We start from the raw sequence: 26,609 nt of genomic DNA on the forward strand, positions 1-26,609 counted from the left end.
CGTTGAGCGTCCGAGTATTCACGTCGGTAGCGATAATTACAAGTCCGATCAGTAATCCGATTCTCAATTCAGTCCATTATTCGTCTCTATTTTTCGCGGTGGGTTCTGTGGGGAAATCTCCTTTTCATATAGATCATTTGTATTGCTTGCTTTGGGTGAGAAGTATGACCCGACATGCAAGAAATTGCACAGCTGGTGCTGTATATACTTATCACGAAAAGAAAAAAGATGCCCAGGCGTCAGGTTACGGAACCCAAAGTCAGCGAGTTGGAAAAGATTCAGTGAAGGATTTTGATTGCTGTTGTTTGTCACTACAGCCATGCCGTAATCCAGTAATCACGTATGTATTGTGTATGTTTTTGTGCTCCATATACGCCAGGAGGTCCTTGGAAAGGCTTATGTTGAATTTGGTTTCATCGAATTCAATTTTAGCACAGAGGGATTTCTTTTTGATAAAGAGTCTATCCTGGAGTACATCATAACGAAGAAAAATGAATTAAATCGAAAAACGAAGGAATATGAAAAGCAAAAAAAGAAAAAAGAGGTAACTATATCACTGATTTTTCATGCCAAAATGGTAAGGCCTTCCCCAAGTTCTTAATATGTAGGCTATTAATTGCGCTGTGCTATTTCATATAATTTATCATACAATTTTAAACGAGTCAATTTCCTTTTGTGAGTAATTTGTGCCTGCGTTCGTGTAATGTAAGTTTTCGAGTTGGCCGTCACTCCATCATACCCTGCATGGGCAACCAGGAGAATGTGTCAATACGCAACACCATTTACTGCGGCCTAATGTGATATCGTAAGGACAAGGAAGGCATAAATTTACGGGTAGGTGTGGAATGCTTTTTTGCGGAAGTTAGTGGCCAGGTTAGTGGTGTCACACATTAGCTCAATGAGAATCTGTTTATATCATATTATTGTCTCCCTCTAAGAAATGATGAGGACGTTTGATCTTAAAAACCCTTCTCGGCAGCATTGTAAATGGGACGGCATTTGGGGCAGCATTGTTACAAGGACTGCATTTGATTTTCTCAGAAGTGTACCAATGTGATTTTCCATTTGTGATTTCTATACATTGTCAACAAAAGTGCAGGCCTCTGGTCTGTCCATTGCAGAAAATTGATTTCATTTGAAATCTGTCGACTTAAAAGCTCCATTTTATTGTTTGTTCTCTGCTGTGTCAGGCCAGAATCTTTTGTTTGCATGTGTTGTCCCACATGGAAATGTTTTTTCCTGTAATGGCTTCTTGATTAAGGGGACACTTGTATAGAGATTGTCTGTGTATAGCAAGAGACCTTCATACAGAAGTTTCATCACTATATGTTTGCTTCTCCCTTTTCTGAATAACACTTGCTCTTACTTGAAAAACAATGACATTATAAGTGTAATCATTCTGAAGGTAATGCATGTAAAATTTCACTCCAATGCCATTTGCCTGGTAAATATTGGGGAACCATGAAATGCCCTTGCTGGGGATTGATGCTCTCATCTGTCGTCACCACCACATATCCAGGTTTTGGAAATTCTGATTGATTTCATAAAGAATAGAGCTAATTCCATTCAAACTTATCTTTGCATTGCTCCTGCTGATTATTCTCACAAATTTATCAATACTTAACAGTGTGGAGGAAGCAATCAATCATGAGGCATGGTATTTTTTTCTTGTGTGTTCATGTACTTAGGGTTGTTCGACCAATACTGATGAATTTTGGGGATACAAAGAACACTTAAGCAAATCGTAGATCGTAGGCTTTCGCAGCTGTTGAGACATGCAGAGGTAGTTCTTGGGTTGGACTGCGTGAGAGACATTTTTGGCTCAACGTTTCTCTCCCGTTGCAGGGAGCGTCTTCAGGAGCGAAGTAAATTTATGCTGGCTGATCCGCCGGTATTTATACCCGGTTCTCGATCCTTTCACTTTTTGACCGTTAACGGGCGTTGATGTTTATATGTTGGGGAGGGGGGGTGGGGTATGGGTGCCCACCCCCCCTCCCCAACACATAAACATCAACGCCCGTTAACGGTCAAAAAGTGAAAGGATCGAGAACCGGGTATAAATACCGGCGGATCAGCCAGCATAAATTTACTTCGCTCCTGAAGACGCTCCCTGCAATGGGAGAGAAACGTTGAGCCAAAAATGTCACTTAAGCAAAGTGCCTATGGAGTTATTGATTTCTCCCATTGTAAACAGTGAGCAAATTTACTGCTGCTTCCATGCCCATGGCATTTTGAAGATGCAAGTTGATGAAATTGTCTGCATATTTATTAGTTTCTGGGTCACAGGTCTGTAACTTCTCTCTCCGGGAAAATGGAGAAAATGTTTTCTGTCCTATAATTCTCCCGGCACTAGTCTGTGTCTGAGCAAGCAAGCAACTCTTTCTGCAGACGGGAAGGAAAAAAAGTCTGGACTCAAAGAAGTTTATGGAAGATGAGAAGTTTTCGTGGAAAGTGCTTCACGAGCCGATGACATCTTTCGTTACTTCTTATTTACACGTTACCTCACCATTTTTGAAATTGTACAGGCAAGTGTCATGCTGAACATGAAAGAGTTTGTATATTTCATAATTTAAATAATATTTTGATGTAGAAATTGATATAGGATGTTACTGCAACACGCTGCCAGGACAAATACATTAATAGGAAGAAGAATCCCTAAAAAAATACCATTGAAGTCTAGCTAGTTAAGATAGTTAATATCTACATAGTTATTTTCGTGATTGTATAATTATTAATTTCATTGATTGATTGATGTTTATTGGTTCCTAAAAGGCATGTATGGAATATGTCACATTGCTTACAAGTATTCCAGACAAATACAAATGCAATTGGAGTTTGAATGCAAAATGATTGTCACGAATAAAAGGGAAACAGTAAACAGGAGCAGTGACAGTGCGCATGAGAATAATATTATTTATCGACAGGGAGAGACATGAATTCATCCACGGTAGAGCATTGATGTTTGCACAGGAACTGATAAAGTTTACATTTAAGTGACGACAAAATATCTGATTCCCTTGGTTTTCTAGGTGATGCTTTCAGGGATTTGACACCTGCACAACAAGGGTTCTTATCAATCATAGCCGAGTTGTGAGTAGTTATCCTCAAGTAATGGCACCTTGTTGTGCTGTGCCTATGCACATCTGCACATCAACATTGATTATCAAATTGAACACGGCTTTGTTTTGCTGTGCAAAAATCATAGCTTAGAAAATATATATGTGCATCCAGGGAATAGTTAAATAAAAATGTGTAGAGTGAGGTGTATAGTAACTGCATGCCCTTGGGACTTAACCTAGGATTCTCACTGGCCATTTGCCTTGCAGCCTAAATAGGTGCATGGAATAATGAATGAGATGACTGCCCCCACAAAGCAGCCATTCCGTATTTCTTGTATAGTCTTGTTGATGTTTGTATGTTTGTGTCCTTATATGTTCCTGTTATATGTGTCACTGTAAATTGGCAATCCTGCTGTATGTGCACAATTTTTACTAAATAAATAAATAAATTTCAGTCGACTATGATTGAATGCATTACAATGAACTGGGAGAGTCGCACCGAGATTGGCAGCAGGCTCAAAATTTTCCTCAGGAGGTCACAACCTGGGGCAACATTAGACATTATTTCAGCAACATGCATTTCCCAGGATAGTCTTATGGATATGCATCCCCAAGAATTTTGTCTCAGTAAAAGACTTGAGAGAGGACCTCAAAAGTGAGGAGAAATATAATTTTTCTTTGGTGGGGATGATATTGGGTAAATGTAGATAGATGTAGTTTTCTCATGGTTCATGAATACCGTATTTTCTACACACCAATTTTTCAGACAATGTTACTTTGAACTACTGCATGGTATTGGTTTTTGGAGGAAGTTAGGTGACTTGTATCATCTGCATACATATGCAATGACCCATCAATAAAATAATTTTGGATGTTATGCAAAGGAGGAAAATTAGGGGACCGTAAATAAATTTTTGAGGGACACCTCTCTCTATCATCCAGGTATTAATCGATGATTTTTATTCATCTGAGTATAATTTAATTGTTTCTAATCATCCTGCCAGAAATGATTGTATTTGTGGGTTGGCTATTCCATAGATTCCATTTTAATCAAGTTTCCTCTGCAGCACTGCAGAAGAACTGTATGGTAAAGAACTTAGGCCGACAAGGCTAGACATTGAAAAAGAACATGACGTAGAGGAAGATAGCTTAGGTCCAGGCATACTCGATGATGAGATAGGAAGGGCATTAAGGGAGATGAAATCAAATAAGGCATTGGGGGTGGATAACATTCCAGCGGAACTACTGAAATGTTAAGGAAAATGTTGGAGGAAGAGTGTATGGACTGATTCGTGGCTTCCATGAGGAAGGAATCTGGCCGAAGACTTTGAGAGATCAGTGTAAGTTCCTATTCCGAAAAAGGTAAAGGCTGCATCATGTGAGGACTACAGAACAATAAGTTTGATATCCCAGGCAGCTAAAGTTGTTCTAAGGATCATAAACAAAAGAAAACAGATTAGGGCAAATTAATACTTGGGCGATGATCAGGTCGGGTTCAGGAAGGGGTGAGACATGTATGATGCAATTGTAGAAATGAGATCGCTAAGAGAGAGTAATATAGAATACAATCAGGATGTATTTGCCTGTTTCGTAGATTTTGTAAAGGCGTTTGACAGAGTCAATTGGGAAAAACTAATGAGTATATTGAAGAAAATAGGAATAGATTGGAGGGAAAGGAGGCTAATCCGCAACCTGTACATGTCTCAGACTGGTCAGGTGCGAGTGGGGAACTGGGAGTCCCGATGGGCTATGTTAGGAAGAGGTGGTGTAAGGCAGGGTTGCCCATTATCACCATTCCTGTTCAACGTATATGTGGAGGATATGATTAAAGAGGTATGGGAAGAACTGGAGGTAGGTATGAAAGTCGGTCGGGAATTCATAAAATCAGTTAGGTTTGCTGATGACCAAGCTTTAGTTAGTCAGCCAAGCGGTTGCAAGCATTGCTGAGGGAATTGGATATTCAGTGCGATGGATATGGACTGAGAATCAATATAAATAAAACAAAGGTTATGCGATTTTCCAGAAAGACAAAGGCTAAGCTTGAAATTAAAATAATAGGGCAGAAACTAGGGCAGGTGTAACAGTCTACGTATCTCGGAAATGTTTTGGAAGAAAATGGTCAAAGTATTTGGGACATCAGGAGAAGAATTGCAGTAGGGAAAGATGCTTTCACGAAGAGAAGGGAGTTGATGACAAGGACTTTATTAAGAAAAGGCTTGTGAAAACTTTGATTTGGAGCATAGTTAAGTATGGTGCATAAACAATGTTACTGAATCAGGATGATAGCTTTAGGTTGGATGCTTTTGAAATGTGGGTGTGGAGAAGAATGGAGAAGGTGAAATGGACTGAGAAGAAAACAAATGAGGAAGTACTTGGTATGGTGGGCGAGGAGAGGGGTTTGTTGGGAGAAATCCTATGGAGGCAGGAAAAATGGATGAGGGGCGTATTGACTGGAAGTGGGATGTTGAAGACTGTAATAGAGGGGAGGATGTTAGGCAAACGAGGAAAGGGAAGGATTAGGATATGGATGTTGGATGGGATGAAGGGAGGAAGAAAGTACTCAGAGATGAAGAGGGACCTGATTTAGAGTTGGATACTGGATTTTGTGTTTTGTTAGCAGTCACAAAATATTTATTTGGTAGTTTTGTCCAAAACCTACCTTAACCGGTAGATTACCTTGTAATAATAATTTTCTATTATATACATATATATATATTATATATGTATGTATTATATATATATAATATATATATGTATATATATATATATATATATATTATATATATATATTTTATATACGAGGGGTCGTGGTAGTCCAGTGGGCAGAGCGTTGGATTGCTGACAGGAGGGTCCCAGGATCGATCCCGGGCAAGGCACCCAAGCTAAAGTGATTTTTCGGGTACCAGGTCTTCCTGGGAAACCATAACTGGCACAGGGAAAGGAACTGGCCCCCCTACCCTGATGTGTGAATTTTCACACGCCGTATAGGGCTTAGTACTGGGTGATCTCTACCATCACCTACTAAACCGACCTTTGGGTTGATTACTGTGTTTACGGTTTACTATACATATTATAATATTGGGTGGGCATAGTAGAACACATATAAAATAGTAACACTTAAAATGACACTCACATGGTAAATTGTTTAAGCTTGTGGCCTTCTCCAAGGCCTACTTCAAGTAAGACAGGGGCAGGCAGGGCTGGAGCAGTCTTACTTGAAGAAGGCCTCGGAGAAGGCCGGAAGCTTAAAAAATTTACCGTGTGAGTGTCCTTTTAATTGCTACTATTTTATTTGTGTTCTGTTGTGCCGTCCTAATATTTTCCTGCTCGTTTGAGTGTTTCCGTGTAATCATTATATATATTATATCTATATATTCCCTCCTACGGGTTGACAACCTTGACGTGGTGGAAGGGCTTGTGCGTTCCGATGACCCCTAGAGCTGTGCTGGCGGAAGTAATAATAATTGCTCCTAGTAGGGTCACCCATGCTAGATAGGTTGGAGGTTAGGAGCCAGGCAAAAGGTCCCCGCAGTGTCGGTTCCTCAGTGAGGCGGCTGCAATGGCGTCTGACCCCAGTGGGGCGGCCAGTAAGTGATGGTGTCACGTTAAAAACACTATTGAGGAAGGCAACGGGAAACCACCTCAATTATCATTCCCAAGATAAACATGATGGACTGTACAGAGATTTTGAGTCCTGGCAACTACGGGGCTTGGCCCAATCGACCCTTGCTAGGGAAAACCAATAGCAGCAGGACAGAAGACGCAGGAGAAGAAGACCAAATTAGTTAGAATAGGAACGTGGAATGTTAGGACAATGATGAGGACAGGGAAATTGGAGAATGTTAAGGGAGAGATGGAAAGGGGAAAAATAGATATTTTAGGTCTATGCGAGGTGAGATGGAAAGATAGCAGGGATTACTGGAGTGATAATTATAGAATAATATACAGCGGCGGGGACGAGAGCCAACGAGGGGTTGCCATAGTATTAAATGAAGAGGTAGGAAGAAACGTAGTCGACATAGAGCAAGTAACGGATAGATTATTACTAGTAGAGATAAAGGCAGAACCGACAAACTTGGTAATTATTCAGGTATACATGCCTCCGAGCAACCATGACGAAGAGGTCGATAGGATATACAATCAGTTAGAGGACATAATCACGTGAGTTCCTTCAGGGAAACATTTGATAGTGATGGAGGATTCAAATGCGACGGTAGGTGAAGGAAGAGATGGTGATGAGGTGGGGGACTACGGTTTAGGCACGAGGAATGACCGCGGGGAGAAAGCAGTTGAGTTCTGCAGGAGACAGAGGTTTGTCATCACCAACACTTGGTTTAGACACTACAAAAGAAGCAGGTATACATGGAAAATGCCAGGTGACTCAGAAAGTTATCAGCTAGATTATATTCTGGTTAGACACAGGTTTAGAAACAGTGTGATAAATTCGCACAGCTTTTTGGGAGCGGATGAGGACCCTGACCACAATTTAGTAGTTATGAAATGTAGCATCCGTGTCAAAAAGATAAGGCAGGGGCGGCGGGTCAGAAAATGGAATGTAGAAGCATTAAATGGATTGAAAAGGAAGGAGTATCATTAGGATGTAGAGAAAATCATGGATGAGGGTAAAGAGCTAAGTACTATGGAAGAAAAATGGGAAAGTATCAAGGAAAGGTTGTCTAAAGCCGCAAAAGGCACTATTGGAACCGTTGACGCAAAAAGGACTAGGAAACCATGGATCACGGATGAGATGATTACAAAGATGAATGAGAGGAGAAAATGGAAAAATGTAAACACAGACTTAGGCCAAAGGAATTACCAAGAGTTAAACAATAAATTGAGGTAAGCAACAAATAGGGCAAGGGAAGCAAGGTGGAAGACACTGTGTGAGGATATGGAAAGTTTGCAGAGGAAGGGTGAAATTGGTGCGCTGTACAGCAAAGTTAAATCTTTATTGGGAAGTAAGAAAGGAAGAGCTATACTAAAGTTAGAGATAAGGCAGGTAAGATAATGGTAGACACAGGGAAGATCCAAGAGAGATGGAAGGAATGTATAGAAGAACTGTATAGTAAAGAACTTAGACCAACAAAGGTAGACATGAAAAGGGACATGACGTAGAGAAAGATAGCTTAGGTCCAGGCATACTCGACGATGAGATAGAAAGGGCATTAAGGAAGATGAAACTAAATAACGCCGTGGGGGTGGATAACATTCCTGCGGTACTACTGTAAGGTTTAGGAAAATGTGGGAGAAAGAGGCTATATGTGCTGATTCGTAGTATTTATGAGGAGGGAATCTGGCCGGAAGACTTCGTGAGATGTCAGTGTTAGTTCCTATTCCAGAAAAGGTAAAGGCTACGTCATGTGAGGACTGCATGGCAATAAGTTTGATATCCCACGCAGCTAAAGTTGTTCTAAGGATCATAAACCTAAGGATAGAGAGTAGGAGATAGTGTGCGTGCGTGTGTGAGTGAATGGATGATAGAGAGTGTGGGTGTGTTTGTGTAAGGGATTCATTTATGTCCAAATTTGCAGAGGGAGTTGGCAGAGCTGGCTGCTGCTGAGAGGCAGTGTCGGGTGAATTCATTCTGCAAGACAGAGAGGAACATCATCAGCAGTGCACCTGTTGCCGCCTTTCAGTCTGGTATGTTATGTCACGTCCTGCCTTCATCATTCCATTTCCCCTTATCTCCCTCCCTTTTCGTGTGAATAGTTTTATACTGGATTTTGAGAGTGCAATGCACTCCACTGCTATTTGTGCAGTTCATTGTTTGTATTCAATTTTTATTGAAAGAACTGAAGAATACAATAATTACAAATTGATTTTTCGTTATTAACCACTCATCTGGGTATGCCGTAGGTATACGTACGTCATGAGGTGGAGATTATCCCTTGGTGGGTATGCCGTGATATTCCGTCGCGCATCTGCTGCTACTCGTAGATGTCTCCAATCAAGTTCACACTCTGCCCGGTTGATGGAACTTCAGACATGTTTTTGTGTACCTATGCGTCTCGTAGCGAAGCTCTGCCTTGCGGGTTGCATTCGCATTGCCCCTTGTCGTATTTTTATATAAGTATCTCTATTTTCTCGGATTTTCATGCCAAAGTCTTTTTTACTTTCCCTCTCCTGCATGCATTGAAGCCTTTGCTATTGGAAAGAGTTTTCATAACACTCAGTATATTTCAGTTCTTACTTTTTTATCTCTACTGGATCTAAATCTGTTGCCTAAACAACTTCAGGCTTTGCTACTTTCATTATTTTCTTGCATTTGTGTTTTGGTGAAGAATATTACTTAGAATTCTTTTACTTTCATACCAATGCTGTCTATTTCCCAGGTAAGGAAAATTTTATGTTACCTCGATGGCCCGAGCGCCAAGGAAGGTCATATTATTGCACCCTCTTCTCTACCTGGCAGTGCGTTTTCTCCTACAAGAATTATCGTTTCTCTACCCTTGGAATCTTACGCAGATTGTGGTCGACGCGGTTACTCTCTGTGAGTGTGGTAACTGATATGGATGCCTTCAGCTGCCCAAGTTGTCCTCAGTTTGTCTTTGAGCATCGGAGTGGAAACTTTTTCGTGGTTTTGGGGATTTCTAGTGTGAATAACTAGTGTAAGTTTTTTAGAAAGATTTTGAAGTTGTCTCGCTTTGGCAAAAGGAATTTTTTCTTTCAAGTTTGCTAATGTCTTCAGATAGCCCGAAAGTGTTGTAGGCTATATTCGAAATATGGGGAAAAGTAGCGAAACCTATTGTGGTACAAGGCTACCATAAGAATATGGGTGGGGTTGATAGAAGCGATGGACTCGTGAACATGTACTAAAGTGTGAGAAATCGGCCAAAAAAATACCATCAAAAATATTTCGGCATTTGACGGACATGGCATAGTTGAATGCTTATGCAATTAATAAAAAGACTAAGGGGAAATTGGATCAAAAAGAATTTCTAATCTCGCTTGCTGAAATATTGGTAGCAAAGTATGAAATAGATGCCCAAGTAGTCCAAGGAAGGCCACCTAAGTCTCCTGAGCCATCTCGCCTTACAGAGGGACATTTCCTGATACTGTTCCCTCAACAACCCATCCAAAAATGCCCTGCAAAAAGATGGGAAAAGGAAGGAAACAAAATATTGGTGTCCTGATTGTTGTTTTGCTTTGTGTCCACCTCCATGTTTCAGGGTATACCCATACTCAAAATGATTTATAAAAATAGATATTCATCGAATTTTAAAATAAATAATTTTTTTGGCAGTGAAACTATTAGATGTACAACAAATTTAAAATAATGGTCATGATAAATATACAATTTTTTTAGAATCTAATTTATCTCATGTTTGCTTCAAACATTTTCATTTTTTCCTGTAGTTTTTATTTGGTGGATGTGCAAAAAGGGAAGTGTCGTTAGCGTAATAATAATTTAAAATTTTTTCACTAAAGACGAGCGGAGAATAAAAAAAATATTTGTAATGTGTGGTTGCTTACTTTGCGCCTTAATTTCACAAAATTTCTAACATTTTAATATACATGTCATCCATTTCTCGAAACATTCTGTTACCACTGATCAAACCAAATATCATTCATTCTACGCTAATGTTTTTATTACTTGTAAGAATTAGGTAATTGTTATTCTATTTAAAATTTGTTAAATAAACAAGGGTTATCACTAATATAAACATTTAAACTACACATTTTCATTATTAAAAACGACTACTCAAAATGTTTTTTTAACACTGGAAAAAATAGTGAAATATTTGTGTTTAATATTCCTACAGCAAAAATAGAAATTTGGGCTGTGTAAAATTAAATGCCCACCACAGGATGGACATGGAAAAATTAAATACCCAGATGAATGGTTATCCGTCAAGCATTGGCCCTATATGGATCAAGGTCAATCGGGTGTTTTCTGCATATTTGGGCCCGTTTACTATCTGACCATTATACTTAAGTTTAATTCATTGGTTAATATTTTGGTGCTCAATTTGCAACCGTTGTCTATTATGCTCTCGCGACAAACATTTGTTTTCCTTTCAGTCTATTTCGCCTTCTCCCTTCTTCTCCGCACCCACAGTAGTCACAGTAATCAACCCAAAAGTGGGTTTGGTCGGTGATGATGGTAGAGATCACCCAGTACTAAGCCCTATACGGCGTGTGAAATTCACACATCAGGGTAGGGGGGCCAGTTCCTTTCCCTGTGCGGGTTATGGTTTCCCAGGAAGACCTGGTACCTGAAAAAATCACACAGCTTGGGTGGAGCTGCAGGTGCCCAGAGATGCTTGCCTATGAATGCCATATGAAGTCAATTATAATAAGTTCAACAAAATTCATTCAATGTAAAATATTTGGAATTACTTAAATGATAATTATATAAAATGCCCGAATGAGTGCACGAAGACATGTCCCACCTTTGGCCTATGGTGGTACAGGGGAACCTCACTTGACAAGCACCTCACACAGCGAGCGATTTGCCCAAGGAGCAACACTCTGCTAATGTGTGAATTTCACATGCTCTCTGCTGCGCTTAGTATTGAGCGAATTCTACCATCACCAATCAAACTAACCATCTGGTTGATCACTGTTTGTGGTTTTTTCAATAGTGTTCACATTTGGTTCTTCAAATTTTAAATCCATTCTTGCAGATGATGTTTTATCAGCCCTGCATTCTTTAATTTTAGTCAAAGTGATTTTTGAAGTTGTGAGTGTTACAATTAGTGAGGTATCATTACAGAGTCACTGGCAGTAGGAAGTGTCACTGTTGCAGTCGCTAACTAAATAGGAAAAAAGTCTGCTATAGCTCAGCCAATCCAAAGATTCGAGCACTTGAAGTTTGCAAATTGGGATATGGAGTATGGGCCCTGGGCTGTGATAGGAATGACTTGGGTATGATATCAGCTCATGTCTGCCACAGGAAATTTGCACATGCAGCAACTAGCCAAAGCGAAAACTAATAATTGGCTGATTTCAGTGTTACTATTGGTTCATGAAGTATCGAGGGATTTTCTGCAAAAATACTCGATCAGATTCCAAGCTTAACCAAGGAGAGAAACCAAGACAAAGGTTGGAGTGTTCATTGTGAATGTGAATCCATGAAATGAATGGTCCCCATGAGTAGGATGTCATGTTGTCTTAACAGTTTACAAGACTGGGTCGGTGACCTCCCAAATGGCCATATACTGTGGGAAGCCTGGCAGCAAAGACAGGGCCACATCTGGATCAGAGAAGTTGTTGTAGTATACAAGGTGTGATCAAAAAAGACAGGACTGATTTTATAACTTGTTTATTTTGACGGGTACAGCATAATCAAACTTGTTGCCCTCTAAGTACATGTGTTGGCTGACGACACACCTTTGCCAACGTTTATTCCAACTCTCAAACCCTGCTTGGTAAGCTGCCTTAGGGATCCTCGTCAGTTCCGCCATACAATTAGTTTTAATGCCTGCAATAGAGTCAAATGGGCGCCCTCTCAAGATTGATTTTATTTTTGGAAAGAGAAGAGTCTGATGGAGGCATGTCTGGAGAGTAGGGTGGCTGCAGGATTACAGAAGTTCCGGCTCTGTCACGATCAGCGCATTGTGAGCTGGCGCGCTACCGTGGTGGAAACTCTATACGTTGTTTCTCCACATGTCCGGCCTCTTTCAGCTCACTGTGACCCTCAGCCTCTTTCAAACCTTAAAGTAGAAATGTTTATTGATGGTTTGACTTTGAGAAACGTTTTTGTAATGAATCAGCCCTTGCCAATCAAAGAAACACACCAGCATGACCTTCACGTTGGACCGGGATATGCGAGCTTTCTTTGGTCGCGGAGAATGAGGACCTTTCCACTGAGAAGACTGGGCCTTTGTCTCAACATCATAACCGTAAACCCAGGTTTCGTCACCCATTATGGGGGTTTTAAGGAACTCTGGGTTGGCATTGGCTCCATCCAGGAGTTCCTGACAAATGTCCCCACGCTTTTGTCTCTGTTCATCAATCAGGACCCGTGGGACATATTGTTATGCGACGTGCATCATGCCCGAAATGTCTGTCAAATTTGTCTGATTTGTCTGACAGGATCCAAAACTAATGTTCACTTCCTCGGCTATCTCCCTAACAGTTAAACAGCGATTTGCCCACACCAAATTGACGTGGTTGGGGTCTGTCAAAGTAGAAGGCTGTCCCATTTGCGAATCTTCATCTGTCGAGGTTCTGCCCGATTTAAAAACGACTGTACCACTCAAAACACTGGCTTCGACTGATAGCTTCCAGCACGCGGCGACAAACAGACATACTGCTGCTGCGGCGCAACGACTGGACGTAAACAAACATAATACCTCTTGTTTTAGTCATCAGATGTGTCGCTAGATGGTGCACTGTGTCTCGTTTCGATCCGTTGAACAGTTTTTGCTGAATAAAATCAGTCCGGTCTTTTTTTGATCACACTTTGTATGCATAACCTTGGAAACTTCAAAAGGATTTCAATGCATTGTTTGAAACTTGATCATTGATCTGATGAAGGATATGCTTGTGAGCACTTCTGGGAAGAGAGTAGCTACACATTTAATTCACTATCATCCCTCTGACCCCTCAGCCAAGGAGGGTGGGGAAAGCAGCCACGGTTCAGTGTCTAATATGGTGAATGGCCGAGATAAGCAGCTGCCGAGTTTTTGGATCCCATCAATGACGCCGGAAGCAAAGGAGGTGGCTCTCAAGAAACCGGTGAGTGGACTGTGTTGCATGAGTTTTGTTGCTTGATGTTCATTGATCCACCTATTTCATTCATTGGTTGCAATGCCATTCGGTGGTGGCTGAAATGCAGTTGAATGTGCATATGGATGGAAGTGGAAAGAGATGAGTGGGAATGCTGTCATTCCTGGTCTCCCCATTATTCAATTGAGGAGATCTCGGGCCCTTTGATGCACACACAGTGAGCGCTCTCTGACCACTCATGCATGCTCATTGACCCCTTGATCTCCCAAAGGACAAGACTGTGTATTGCCCCATGAGTGGCCGTCCACTGCTCACCAAGGACCTCATCCCAGTCAAATTCCATGAGGTCACTGACCCAGATGAGAAGGCCAAAGCTGTCATCTCCCGAGAGAGCCGGTACATGTGTGCCGTCACTCGGGATGTGCTGTCCAATGCAGTACCCTGTGCCGTCCTCCGACCCACGTGAGTAGCTCTCTTGGGAACCAAGGCACCCTCTGGTGGCCACCTGGTTCTGACACGTGTTGGAATTTATTAGTCCTGAAAACATGATGGAATGGAGGATCTCCACATCCAGAAATGGAAATTATTCTTAAATGTGGTGATTTTCATTGCCTTATCACTTATTGTTATTTTTAGCTCTTGAATTGTCATTTGATGTATAATCGTGCCCTTAGAGTAATTCCACCTTGAGAACACTCCCCATTCAGAGGAATGTTGTGGGAATAATTTTACCAACTTCAGAATGCTGCCTTGGCCCTTAACCTCACAGGCATAGCCTAGTGTAGAGCTAGTTAAAAACTATGCCACTCCCACGCCCTTCAATAAACTAAAATGCGAAATGTGTTATTTTCGGAACCTAAACCCCATCCCTCTCCCCCCCCCCCCTTTTAACTCTCTCCCACCCATCCCCTACTCCGCGTCCACCTCCAGTGAAGTAGTCTTAACTCCTCCTGAACTGCCAACTGTGCCTTGCCTTCCATATTGGAAGTGTACCACACCCTTTCATCTTATGATTAATAACACCATGACCACTTATCAGCATAGGGGAGCATTGCCAGGCGTGTCACGAGGAGGCAGGCGTGTGTATTTCGTCCCCCTGCCCATACTTCTGGCCTGCCTTTTATGTTAGAATGGTAACAACCAAGGGAGACTTGCTAATTTGGGTCTGCAATTGCCCAGGCATCTTGCCTGCAGACTCGTCACTCTCCCCGTTGTCTTATCTCTTCACTTTGTTAAGATTTCACAAAATTGACTCCCGATTGCCATATTTACTATGTTTTCCTTTCATTTGTCTTCAGAGGAGATGTCGTGACAATGGAATGTGTTGAAAAGGTCATCAAAAAGGATTGGCTCCATCCTTTGACTGGGGAGAAGTTGAAAGAGAAGGATATCATTCCCATCCAGAGGGTGAGTGATGGAGGCACTGCATCCCCTACCTGCACCCCCCCAAAGCCCTATAAGTCATGGATTATCCATTTGAAGCCATTCTCTCATTAAATGGAAGACGTGGTACCCAATTGTGGATCTTAATTCATGTATTATTTATGAAAGTCAAAATACGTTCCTGCATGGACTGGTGTGCTTTTATCTGTGTGTGTTTATGTATGTATGCATATGTGTCTGTGTTTATACACACACACACACACACACACACACACACACACACACATATATATATATATATATATATATATATATATATATATATATATATATATAAACACACAGATGTAGATTTTTAGAATATAGAGACACAAAGAAAGGACACTCACAATTTGTTATTTGACGTTTCGACAGCACGGCTGTCGTCTTCAGAATGGCGTTCTCGGGGAAGAGCGGAGAGGATGTGCGGGGGAGAGGTGGGGGAAGGAGAGGTAAAGGGACCAATAGGAAATGAACAAGGGGGTGGGGGGGATATGTAGGCAGCCATATGATGCATTCAGTGGGCTTGGTTCAGCCCGGGCGGTTTGAATGATTGGGCCACCCAGATATGCGCCATCTTGCGGGTTCTTACCTCTATTATGTCCTCTAACTGATCGTATATCCTATCGACCTCTTCATCCGTATGGTTGCTCGGTGGTATGTATACCTGAATAATATCCAAGTTCGTCGGTTCTGCTTTTATCTCTACCAGTAATATTCTATCCATTGCTTGTACTATGTTGACTACGCTTCTTCCTTCCTCTTCATTTAATACTATGGCAACCCATCGTTGTCTCTCGTCCCCACCACTGTATATTATTCTATAACTATCACTCCAGTAATCCCCGCTAATCCTTCCATCTCACCTCGCATAGACCTAAGATATCTATTTATCCCGTTTCCATCTCTCGCTTAACATTCTCCAATTTCCCTGTCCTCATCATTGTCCTAACATGCCATGTTCCTATTCTAACTAATTTGGTCTTTTCCTCCTGCGTCTTCTGTCCTCCTGCTGCTGCTGGTTTTCCCTTGCAAGGGTTTCCTGGGATGACGACCGCGGAAGCCTTGCCTCCCCCGCTGCTGGGCACGACACATGGCCGATTGGGCCGAGCCCAGTAGTTGCCAGGACTCAAAATCTCTGTATTGTCCATCATATCCCATCTTGGGAATGATAATTGAGGTGGTTTCCCGTTGCCTTCCTCAATAGTGTTTTTAATGTGACATCATCACTTACTGGCCGCCCCACTGGGGTCAGACGCCATTGCAGCCGCCTCACTGAGGAACCGACGCTGCGGGGAATACCTTTCGCCTGGCTCCTAACCTCCGACTCCTAACTATCTAGCATGGGTGACCCTACCAGGAGCAATTATTATCTTCCGCCAGCACAGCTCTAGGGGTCATCGGAATGCACAAGCTATTCCACCACGTAAAGGTTGTAGTCCGGTGAGGGGTGTATATATGTATATATATAAATATATATATATATATACTACCTTGATCAAAAAGTTCCCGGAATAACCACCGTGTGGCGCTCCCATCGTTCCGATTTGAGTTCTGTTTTTTTTGTTAAATTGGTACATCTGTTGTTGATATTCCCTTTAAATCTTAGTGTCATAACTTGACATTTGCAAAAGTTACGTAGCCAAGAGTACATCTATCTCTGTGTGTGTTGGCGATTTTTTACAACTTCAGAAATGGATTTAAATTTGCAACAACGAACTTGTATTAAATTTTGCGTAAAAAACGGATTTAGTGGCGCACAGACGTTGGAAATGTTGGAAAAGTGTTTCGGCAACGATTCTCTAAAAAAAACGGTCGTTTACCAGTGGCACGAGCGGTTCAGAAGTGGTCGTGAGTCAATCGAAGATGATGAACGCAGTGGCAGACCATCGACATCGAAAGTCGGTGAAAAAATTGATAAAGTAAAAGAAATGTTGGTCAATAACCGCAAATTAACCATCAGAGAAATAGCGGAGGACTTGAACATTGCCTATGGATCCGCCCAAGACATTGTGGTTAATGATTTGGGTTTCCGTCGTGTAGCAGCAAAGTTGGTGCCAAAAGACCTCAATTTCATGCAAAAAAGAGACCGTGTTGACGTCGCAAAAGACATGATTTGCGAGGCTGAATCCGATCCCACATTCATCAAAAGGATCATTACTGGAGACGAGACGTGGGTTTATGAGTACGACACGCAATCCAGACATCAGGCAAGTGAATGGCGTTCACCAAATGAGCCGAGACCAAAAAAACCACGTCGTTTTCAGTCAAAAAAGAAGGCAATGCTGATGGTTTTCATGGATTACAACGGTGTAGTGCATCATGAATTTTTGCCAGAAGGCCAGACAGTAAACAAAGAGTATTATTTGGGCGTTATGAGACGTTTGCGTGAAGCAATTCGCCGAAAGAGACCAGAAATGTGGGCAGAAAACTCGTGGATTTTGCACCATGATAACGCACCGTCGCACAGTGCTATCATTATTTGTAATTTTTTGATGAAAAATGCAACAAATACCATCCAACAGCCACCGAATTCACCTGATTTGGCTCCCTGTGACTTCTTTCTGGTCAATCGAGTTAAAAAACCATTACGGGGAATGCGTTTTAGCAGCCGAGAGGAAGTAATGGAAAAATCGCAGGAAGCACTGATGGACATACCGAAAACCGAATATAAAAAATGTTTCGAGGATTGGATCAAGCGCTGGCATAAGTGTGTTGCAGTCGATGGGGATTACTTTGAAGGGGACAATATAGATTTAGATGAATAAACTTGTATTTTTAATTTTCTGAATAAATTCCGGGAAATTTTTGATCAAGGTAGTATATTGGACACTATTGGAACTGTTAACGCTAAAAGGACTAGGAAGCCATGGATCACACATGAGATTATTACAATGATGGATGAGCGGCAAAAATGGAAAAATATAAATACAGAATTAGGCAAAATCAAGGACAAAGAAGTAAACAATAAATTTAGGCGGGCAACAAATAAAGCAAAAGAAGCATGTTGGAAGACGCAGTGCGAGAATATGGAAAGTCTGCAGAGGAAGGGTGAAATCGGTGCGCTGTACACAGCAAAGTTAAATCGTTATCGGGAAGTAAGAAAGGAAGATCTATGCTAACAGTTAGAGATAAGGCCGGTAAGGAAATAGTTGACGCATGAAAGATCCAAGAGAGATGGAAGGAGTATATAGAAGGACTGTATAGTAAAGAACTTAGACCAACAAAGTTAGTCATTGAAAAAGAATATGACGTAGAGGAAGACAGCTTAGGTCTAGGCATACTAGACAATGAGATAGAAAGGGCATTAAGGGAGATGAAACTAAATAAGGCCGTGGGGGTAGATAACATTCCCGCGGAACTATTAAAATGCTTCGGAAAATGTGGAAGGAAGAGGCTACATGTGCTGATCCGTAATATCTATGAGGAAGGAATCTGGCCGGAAGACTTTGTGAGATCAGTTTTAGTTCCTATTCCGATAAAGGTAAATGTTATAGTATGTGAGGACTACAGGACGAGAAGTTTGAAATCCAACGCAGCTAAAGTTGTTCTTAGGATCATAAACAAAAGGATAGAGAGTAGGGCAAATGATTACTTATGGGATGATCAGTTTGGGTTTAGGAAGGGGAGAGATATGCGTGATGCCATTGCAGTAATGAGATTATTAATCGAGAGGAATATAGAACACAACCAGGAGGTATTTGCCTGTTTCGTAGATTTCGAAAATGCTTTTGATAGAGTGAACTGGGAAAAACTAATGAGTATATTGCAGAAAATAGGAATAGATTGGAGGGGTAAGAGGCTAATCCGCAACCTGTACATGTCTCAGACTGCTCAGTTGCGGGTGGGGAACGGGGAGTCCGGATGGGCAGTGTTAGGAAGAGGTGTAAGGCAGGGTTGCCCATTATCACCGTTGCTGTTCAACCTGTATGCAGAGGAAATGATTAAAAGGAATGGGAAGAACTGGAGCTAGGAATGAAAGTGGGCGGGGAATTCGTAAAATCAGTTAGGTTTGCTGATGACCAAGCTTTAGTTTGTCAGTCAGCCAAGGGGTTGCAAGCATTGCTGAGTGAATTGGAATTTCAGTGCAATAGGTATGGGATGAAAATTAATATTAATAAAACAAAGGTTATGCGATTTTCTAGAAAGAAAAATGCTAAGCTAAACATTAAAATAGGAGGGCAAAAAATAGAGCAGGTAGAAGAGTTTACGTATCTCGGTAGTGTTTTGGACCAACACGGTCAAAGTAGTAGGGACGTAAGGAGAAGAATTTCGCTAGGCAAAGAGGCTTTCACAAGGAGGAGGGAGTTGATGACGGGGACGTTGAGTAAGGATGTTAAGAAAAGACTCGTAAAAACTCTGATTTGGAGCGTAGCAATGCACGGTGTGGAAACGTGGTCATTGAAGCAGGAGGATAGACCTAGATTGGAGGCTTTTGAAATGTGGGTGTGGAGAAGAATGGAGAAGGTGAAATGGACAGAGAAGAAAACAAATGAGGAAGTACTTGGTATGGTGGGCGAAGAGAGGGGTTTGTTGGGAGCAATCATATGGAGGCAGGAAAGGTGGATGAAGGGGGTGTTGACCGGCAGTGGGATGTTGAAGACTGTGATAGAGGGTAGAATGTTGGGCAAAAGAGAAAGGGAAGGAAAAGGATAGGGATGTTGGACGGGATGAAGGGAGGAAGAAAGTACTCAGAGATGAAGAGGGACCTGATGTAGAGTAGGATGTTGGATTTTGTGTTTTGTTAGGAGTAATAAAATGTTTGTTTGGTACTTTTGTAAGGGACAAAAACCTACTTTAACCGGTAGATTACCTTACCTAATATATATATATATATATATATATATATATATATATATATATATATATATATATATATATATATATATATATATATATATATATATATATATATATATATATATATATATATATATATATATATATATATAAACATTCCTACACCCCCAAGCCTGCCTCAACCATAGACTCCCAGCCTCTCTCAATCTGTACTACCTACTTCCCAGGCATTCAGTCTCTCAAATTCATCCTCAAAGACCTATTCCCCATCCTCAAAAATCACAACACTTCCTCCAACCTTCTTCCCAATTGCCCCTCTGTCACCTTCAAACGTCCCGCCAACCTAGCAGATATCCTCAAATCCACCAGGCCGCTCTCAAAATCCCCTCACACCCCCAGAGCCATACCCAATCCATGTCATCGAGCAAGATGCAAAACCTGGCCTATTTTCACCACTCCATCCCACCATTTAACTCTCTCCCGCCCTTCCCCTATTCCTTTTGCACTTCCAAGAATGTTGTCTATCTTCTTACCTGTAAACTCTGCCCGTCCTTTTACATAGGCCAATGTTCCACACCACTTAACATTAGGATTAATAACCACCGCGCCTCGTGCAATCCCTCCTCCCCGTCCGCGGGTCTCCCCATCCCTAAACATGCTTCCCATCATAATACCCCTTTCAACCAGTGCTACAATGTTTCCGTCCTAGCGTCCCTTCCCACATCCGATAACCCTATAGAATTAAAAACACTTGAAATGGCATTTATTTACATCTGCATGGCCTATCAACATCCGGGCCTCAATGTCGTTCACTAATGGTAGTGGCCTGAAATTGTTACTTTGTGGAAGCGATGCATATCGGGGGGTGGACACTGTGTTTTTCCGAATGAGTTTTGGTGTACGTGGCCTTTGTTTTGACTTGCGAGGTCTTGATCAATACTTTGTAGGTGGAAGCCTGGGTCTCGTATGTTGCAATAGTTGCGGTGAGCATGTTGTTCCATTTTCCGATTTTGTGTCAATTCCACCCCCTCCCTCTCCCTTCTCCCTTTCCTCTCCCCAACCATTCCTCTCACCCCTCCTTCGCCTCCCGTTCATTACTTCTATATCTTCAGATGAAGACGGATTGTTTCCGTCGAAATATCAAGAAATAACGTGTGAGTGTTCTTCTTTTTTTGTGTTTCTATATTGTGTGTTACTGTGTATTGTACTATTCGGCACTTCCGTGTTACGTCTACGAAAGCATATATAAATATATATATATATATAAATATATCTATATATAAATATATATATATATTTATATATATATATATATATATATATATTCACATATATATATATATATATATATATATATATATATATATATATATATATATATATATATATATATATATATATATATATATATATATATATATATATATATATATATATATATATATATATATGTGTGTGTGTATGAATTCTAAGCTACTGTCTTTTCTTATCTTCTTAAGCTCTTCTTAAGCTCATTAAGGGGATAGACCCAATACTGTATGCTGATGATACAAATATCATTGTATCAGCCTCCTCAGTAAACAGCTTGACAGAAAGAGCAGCCGAAGTAGCTCAGTTTTTCAATGCATGGTGTCTTCATAACTTTCTAAAGCCCAATTTAAATAAGTCCAGCCTGATTTATTTTTCGAATAAAAAGAAAGTTTCATCTGCAATCTCAGTAGATGTAGAAGGTGTGAGCATTCCCCAAAATTCCAGTACCCAATTCCTGGGAGTAATCCTACAGAAAAACATGTCTTGGGAGGAACATATTTTCAAATTACGCAGCAAGTTAAGCTCCCTATGCTTCCTTATTAGAAATATTAGGTATTCTGTAAATTTAGAGGTCCTTCTATCCATTTACTATGGTGAATTTTACTCTCGTGTTACTTTCAGTATCCTCTTCTGGGGTTCCTCTCCCCATGCGGGCATAATCTTCAAAATCCAAAAGAGGATTATACGCATTATGAGCAATGCTCCTTGCGATGCACCATGTAAACCTCTCTTCAAAAGACTTTGTTTATTACCAGTACCTTGCATATATATATTTAATGTCATCTTACATGCAAAGGGTAATATTTCCCATTATAAGTCCAACCACAATTACCATAGTCACTACACAAGGACCTGCAATGACCTGCACCAACCATTTGTCAGGACACACAATACTGCCCATGGGCCCAAAGCAATGGGCTTAAGGTTATTCAATAAACTTCCCCATGAAATCAAATATGAAACAAAAGTACCTGTTTTCAAGAAAAAGCTGTTTAACCTTTTAAAAAATAATATGTTCTATTCTGTAAATGAATACCTTGAATTGTCGCAATGCATCAATTCCGGCTTAAACAATTGATATGTAATTATACTAGTGTATTGGTATGTATATATATATATATATATATATATATATATATATATATATATATATATATATATATATATATATATATATATATATATATATATATATATATATATATATATATATATATTTATATATTGTATCTCTTCTATTGTGAAATTGTGAAAATTATATTTGACGTGTCCTATATTTGTGTATGTATGAATATGCAACAAATCTCCGGACAAATAAATGTATTATTATTATTATTATTTTCCCCTTGTGTGTGTTGTACTTCTCCTTTGGTGGGTGAAACAGCCCCCTGACGCCATCTCTTGGCTAAAGAATCGGGGCGCTTGGCGACATATTAGACCCACGGATCTCAGGGTAAAATACGTTTCCTCGATAGCTCAAGTGGTTAAGAGCATCCGCCCGGCAAGTGGAAAGATCCGGTGTTTGAATCCCGGTCAAGGAAATATTTTTACTCTTGTGATCCGTTCGATTCCGCCTTCCCCACCTCTATTGTGTTTGTCCTTTATGTGTGTTCCTATCCCTTTTCCTTATATCTGTTTCTGTATATATGACTATATATATATATATATATATATATATATATATATATATATATGTTGTGTGTTTCTGTGTTTTTGTCTTTGTTTGCTAGTGCTAACTTCATAAAAGTATATGAATATAATTTTATGAAGTTAGCACTAGCAAACAAAGACAAAAACACAGAAACGCACGAAAAAAAAACAAACTCGCTTGTTTTACAATTTTTGGTGGTACAAGCCACCTTTCTCGAGGAAGACAAGGAAGAAACTAAGGAGGAGGTGAAAACAAAAGGGGCCAGAGATGCTGGATGGAAGGGGAAGGTCGGGAAAGGCTTGCGAGGTTGATGGTTGGGAGGGGGATTTTTAGAAGTGTGGGAACAATATGGAAGGGGTTGGGAGTAGAGGGTGTATGAAAATATGTGAAGAATGGGGGGATTAATGTCTAATATTAATACCTTGGTTAATTTCAGGAATCAAGGAACCAGAGAAATGCCTGTTCCATTGTTTTGAGTTTGAGTGGAGGGTGGGATAGAGTGTTGTGTTTGGAGGCATGTTTATATGTGTGTGTGTGTGTATGTATGTATCTATGGATATATGTATGTATGTGTATATTTATATTTATATATATATAGTTATATACACACACACATACTTATGTTTATGTGTAATATTTATTCTTTTGGCATCCAATCAATGCACTTCATTGTGCATAGGTGAATGCAATACCCCCTTATCCATTCGAATGAACAATCACCGCTACTCCTGCAATTCTGCCTCACTCTCTTCTCTTCCTCTCACTTCACATGTGAAGTCCCATGGCCTTTCCTTCACCCAATGTTCTTCCCTTACCATCCTAGATTTCCTACCCAATTCAACCAACAATATAGAAGTTAGAATTCACAAATCGACATATATACTAGCTTTCTGGTCTTTTGACATTCCTGGGCTCAACCATCAGCACTAGATCCCTTCTGACTGAATATTTAATAGAACACTATCTCCAAATGAACTTAAATCATTGGGTTTGGGTTTTCAAAAAATTAGTCCCCAGTCCCTGAAAAATTGTGATTGAACAGTAGTGTGAAATATTTAAATGTTTGGTGACTGAAAGTTTCAACATCATTACCGATAATTATTTTGAATGCTCAGTAAAGTGTATTGTATGACTGTTTGAGAGCTCCTGAGAAAGGAGGCTTCCTCCACTCCATCTTTCTCTGCTTCTTTTCAGGGAGGCACTGGCTACGCCATCACCAATTCCAATTTAGAGGGGCGTCACCAGCGTCCGGTGCTGCAGGCTTGAATGCGATGCTTGATGCTCTCTTTGGACGGGGGGTCGCCTCCCTCCCTCCGCTCGACTCTTCAGCCTGGGAATTATTTCCTGTGCTTATTGAATCAGGTTGTTCCCTGGGCAACCTTGAGCCACGACCACGTAGAGGACAGCCACTCGCACTCTTAGGGAGTGTTACGTCTTCAATTTGGTGTCTGTGTACTTTTATGCTCACAGCCCTTTAAGTATTTAAAAATGACCAGTTTCTATCTGCACTATTTTATTGTGATTTCTTAATAAAATGTCTCACATTTTTGCTATATTTAATTGTCAAAGTTTCAATAATGTATTTGTTTTGAAAATCTTAATGTTTGGGAACGTTTTCTCTTAAGGCAATGAAGAAATGGTCCTTGGGTAGTTCAAGTTCATGGAAATTGGACTGAATCTTAATAGAAACTGTGTATGGAAGATGGTTACTGAAAAGGTTGGAGTAAAGAGCTAAATATATGAGTAAAATTCTTTGCTTTGGAGAACCTAACTTTCTAATAAATTCTTTTTGATAAGTTTATTGTTTTATTATTATTTTATAATGGTATTCATCAGAAAGACATCGCAGAAGCCTTCAGATTAGTTGATTGAAAAATGGAGTTGCAAAGTCCACCCTTTAAGTAGTTTGTATGAAGTTGGAACGATCCGTTCATTTATTTGTGCCAATACAGGGTCCGGCACAATTATGGACAAGTTGAATCCAAATATCCTCAACATTTTTCTATTACCATTATGGTAATTTTTTGGACCTAATTGTTTGAATGATCATAAACAACTTTGTTCAATGTACCCCCACTTGCTTGAATGACAGCCTCCATTCTTGGTCTGAAGCATTTCACAGGCCCATTTTAATGTGCCACGGTCCATGTCAGCGATTGTTGTTTTAATAGTGGCTCTCAGTGACACAATGTGTGGATGTCTGAACTTGTTGGTGACCCTTTCGATCACACTGCACACATTGTAGTCCAACGGATTTAAATCTGGGCTGTTGGGAGGCCAGAATTCTTTGGCCCAAAACATTTAAACATCATACCACCAATTTAGCACCAATTGCAACATCATATTGGCTGGTGCACCGTCCTGCTAGAAAAACGTATGGCCCTCCAGATGGCAGTTTCCATCCATGGCGTCACTATATTTGTTAGAGCATGCAAATAATCGTATTTGTTGATATTTTCCCCTTTCTTAAAGAAACACAGTGACATGGCATCGCCCTCCCTGGGCACAACTCCTAGCACGCGGGCATTCGCTGGAATTTCCATCCTGGAAGCAATGGGCACATGCTCAGAGTCGTGGGCGCTCATTCCTATGATTGGTTTCAGCTTCCACAGTGAGAACTTTTTCATCAGAAAAAAATTGATTTATCCATCAGCATTGTTTTTTAAGGACCAAAAAAGCAGGTTGCAATGTTCAACTCGCTTGGCCCTGGCGGATGCAGAAAGCATCTGTCCTATTTCAATGGCACAAGACTTTTAGCAGAGGTCCTCCTTGATGATTTGGAGGACAGATGATTGACAACAGCTTTGGATTGATTGCCATGGATCCACAAAACTGTGCTCCTGAGTCTGTATGGACAAGGCCGGTGTCCTTACAACACGCTCCTTTGAGTTAGTTTTCCTTGCAAAACCATTGTCGGACCTTTCCAACTCATTATACTTCACAATGGCATCATATACTGTTGATCTTGGGTACCTAACTGAATAATATCTGTCACTATGTGACCAGGGCGTAGACTTTCAATAATTGCGGCTCTTTGGTAATACTCCGCACTTGTTGCACTGCGTATTGCGACCATTTTAAGTTTATGACTTCAGTACATACTTAAAGCATATTTGGGTGCCAATGCATGTGGTATAAAGCAGCAATTATTTTAAATAGAATTTTATCCCACTGTACATTGTTTTGTACCAGAAAGAAGTTTTTAGTGCGTTAATTTTTGGAGAAGTTTGTTTTCTTTTATATTGTTTTAAATTCTGAAGTATATTTTTAGTAATCATTGGTTATCATGTGTTATTAGTTTTATCTTACAAATTTGGGCAACAGAAAATAAAAGTGCGATCCACGCATTTCAGTACAGTCCATTTTAAGGCAAAAGTGTGATCGTAATATGTCCGGTGAAACTTGTCCTATGCAGTGAAAGCCGTGATATATCTGGGAAAATGTTTCAATTCCGGAATGAATGGAAGGATTTTTATCTATTCTGCCCTGGTGTGGAACGGAGTCAAGAGATGAAATAAGTACGTCGATATCTGCAAATGAGCCATAGGCACCTGTGCCCTTAGGGTGCTTGTCTCAAATTTCCCTTTTGAAGAGCGGGCAGCTTCCTCCTGGGAAAATCCAAGGGAAGCATCTCCTGGGTCGAACGTTCAGTTCAATGAAAAGATGTCCAGCAATGAGATCGGTGAGTGACT

The 26,609-nt window shown here is 40.5% G+C and overlaps 1 protein-coding gene across 1 annotated transcript; it reads left to right on the forward strand.

Moving 5' to 3' along the window:
- Positions 1-16: 16 nt before the first annotated feature.
- Positions 17-24,703, forward strand: LOC139692773 (nitric oxide synthase-interacting protein homolog). Its single transcript, XM_071591053.1, has 7 exons — positions 17-340; positions 433-544; positions 8,591-8,699; positions 13,615-13,742; positions 14,005-14,195; positions 15,032-15,140; positions 24,112-24,703. Exons 1-7 carry the CDS (start codon positions 165-167, stop codon positions 24,181-24,183), a joined length of 897 nt encoding a protein of 298 aa, XP_071447154.1. The 5' UTR covers positions 17-164; the 3' UTR covers positions 24,184-24,703.
- The last annotated feature ends 1,906 nt before the right edge of the window (positions 24,704-26,609 follow it).

This window comes from Hetaerina americana, unplaced genomic scaffold (genome assembly GCF_022747635.1).
Source record: "Hetaerina americana unplaced genomic scaffold, ioHetAmer1.1.p SCAF_41, whole genome shotgun sequence".
Lineage (NCBI taxonomy): Eukaryota > Metazoa > Arthropoda > Insecta > Odonata > Calopterygidae > Hetaerina > Hetaerina americana.

Coding starts and splice junctions, on each gene's coding strand:
- LOC139692773 (XM_071591053.1), top strand. CDS start 165: ATGACCCGACATGCAAGAAATTGCACAGCTGGTGCTGTATATACTTAT. Junction 341..432: donor TGCCGTAATCCAGTAATCAC/GTATGTATTGTG, acceptor ATTCAATTTTAG/CACAGAGGGATTTCTTTTTG. Junction 15,141..24,111: donor ATATCATTCCCATCCAGAGG/GTGAGTGATGGA, acceptor GCTTCTTTTCAG/GGAGGCACTGGCTACGCCAT.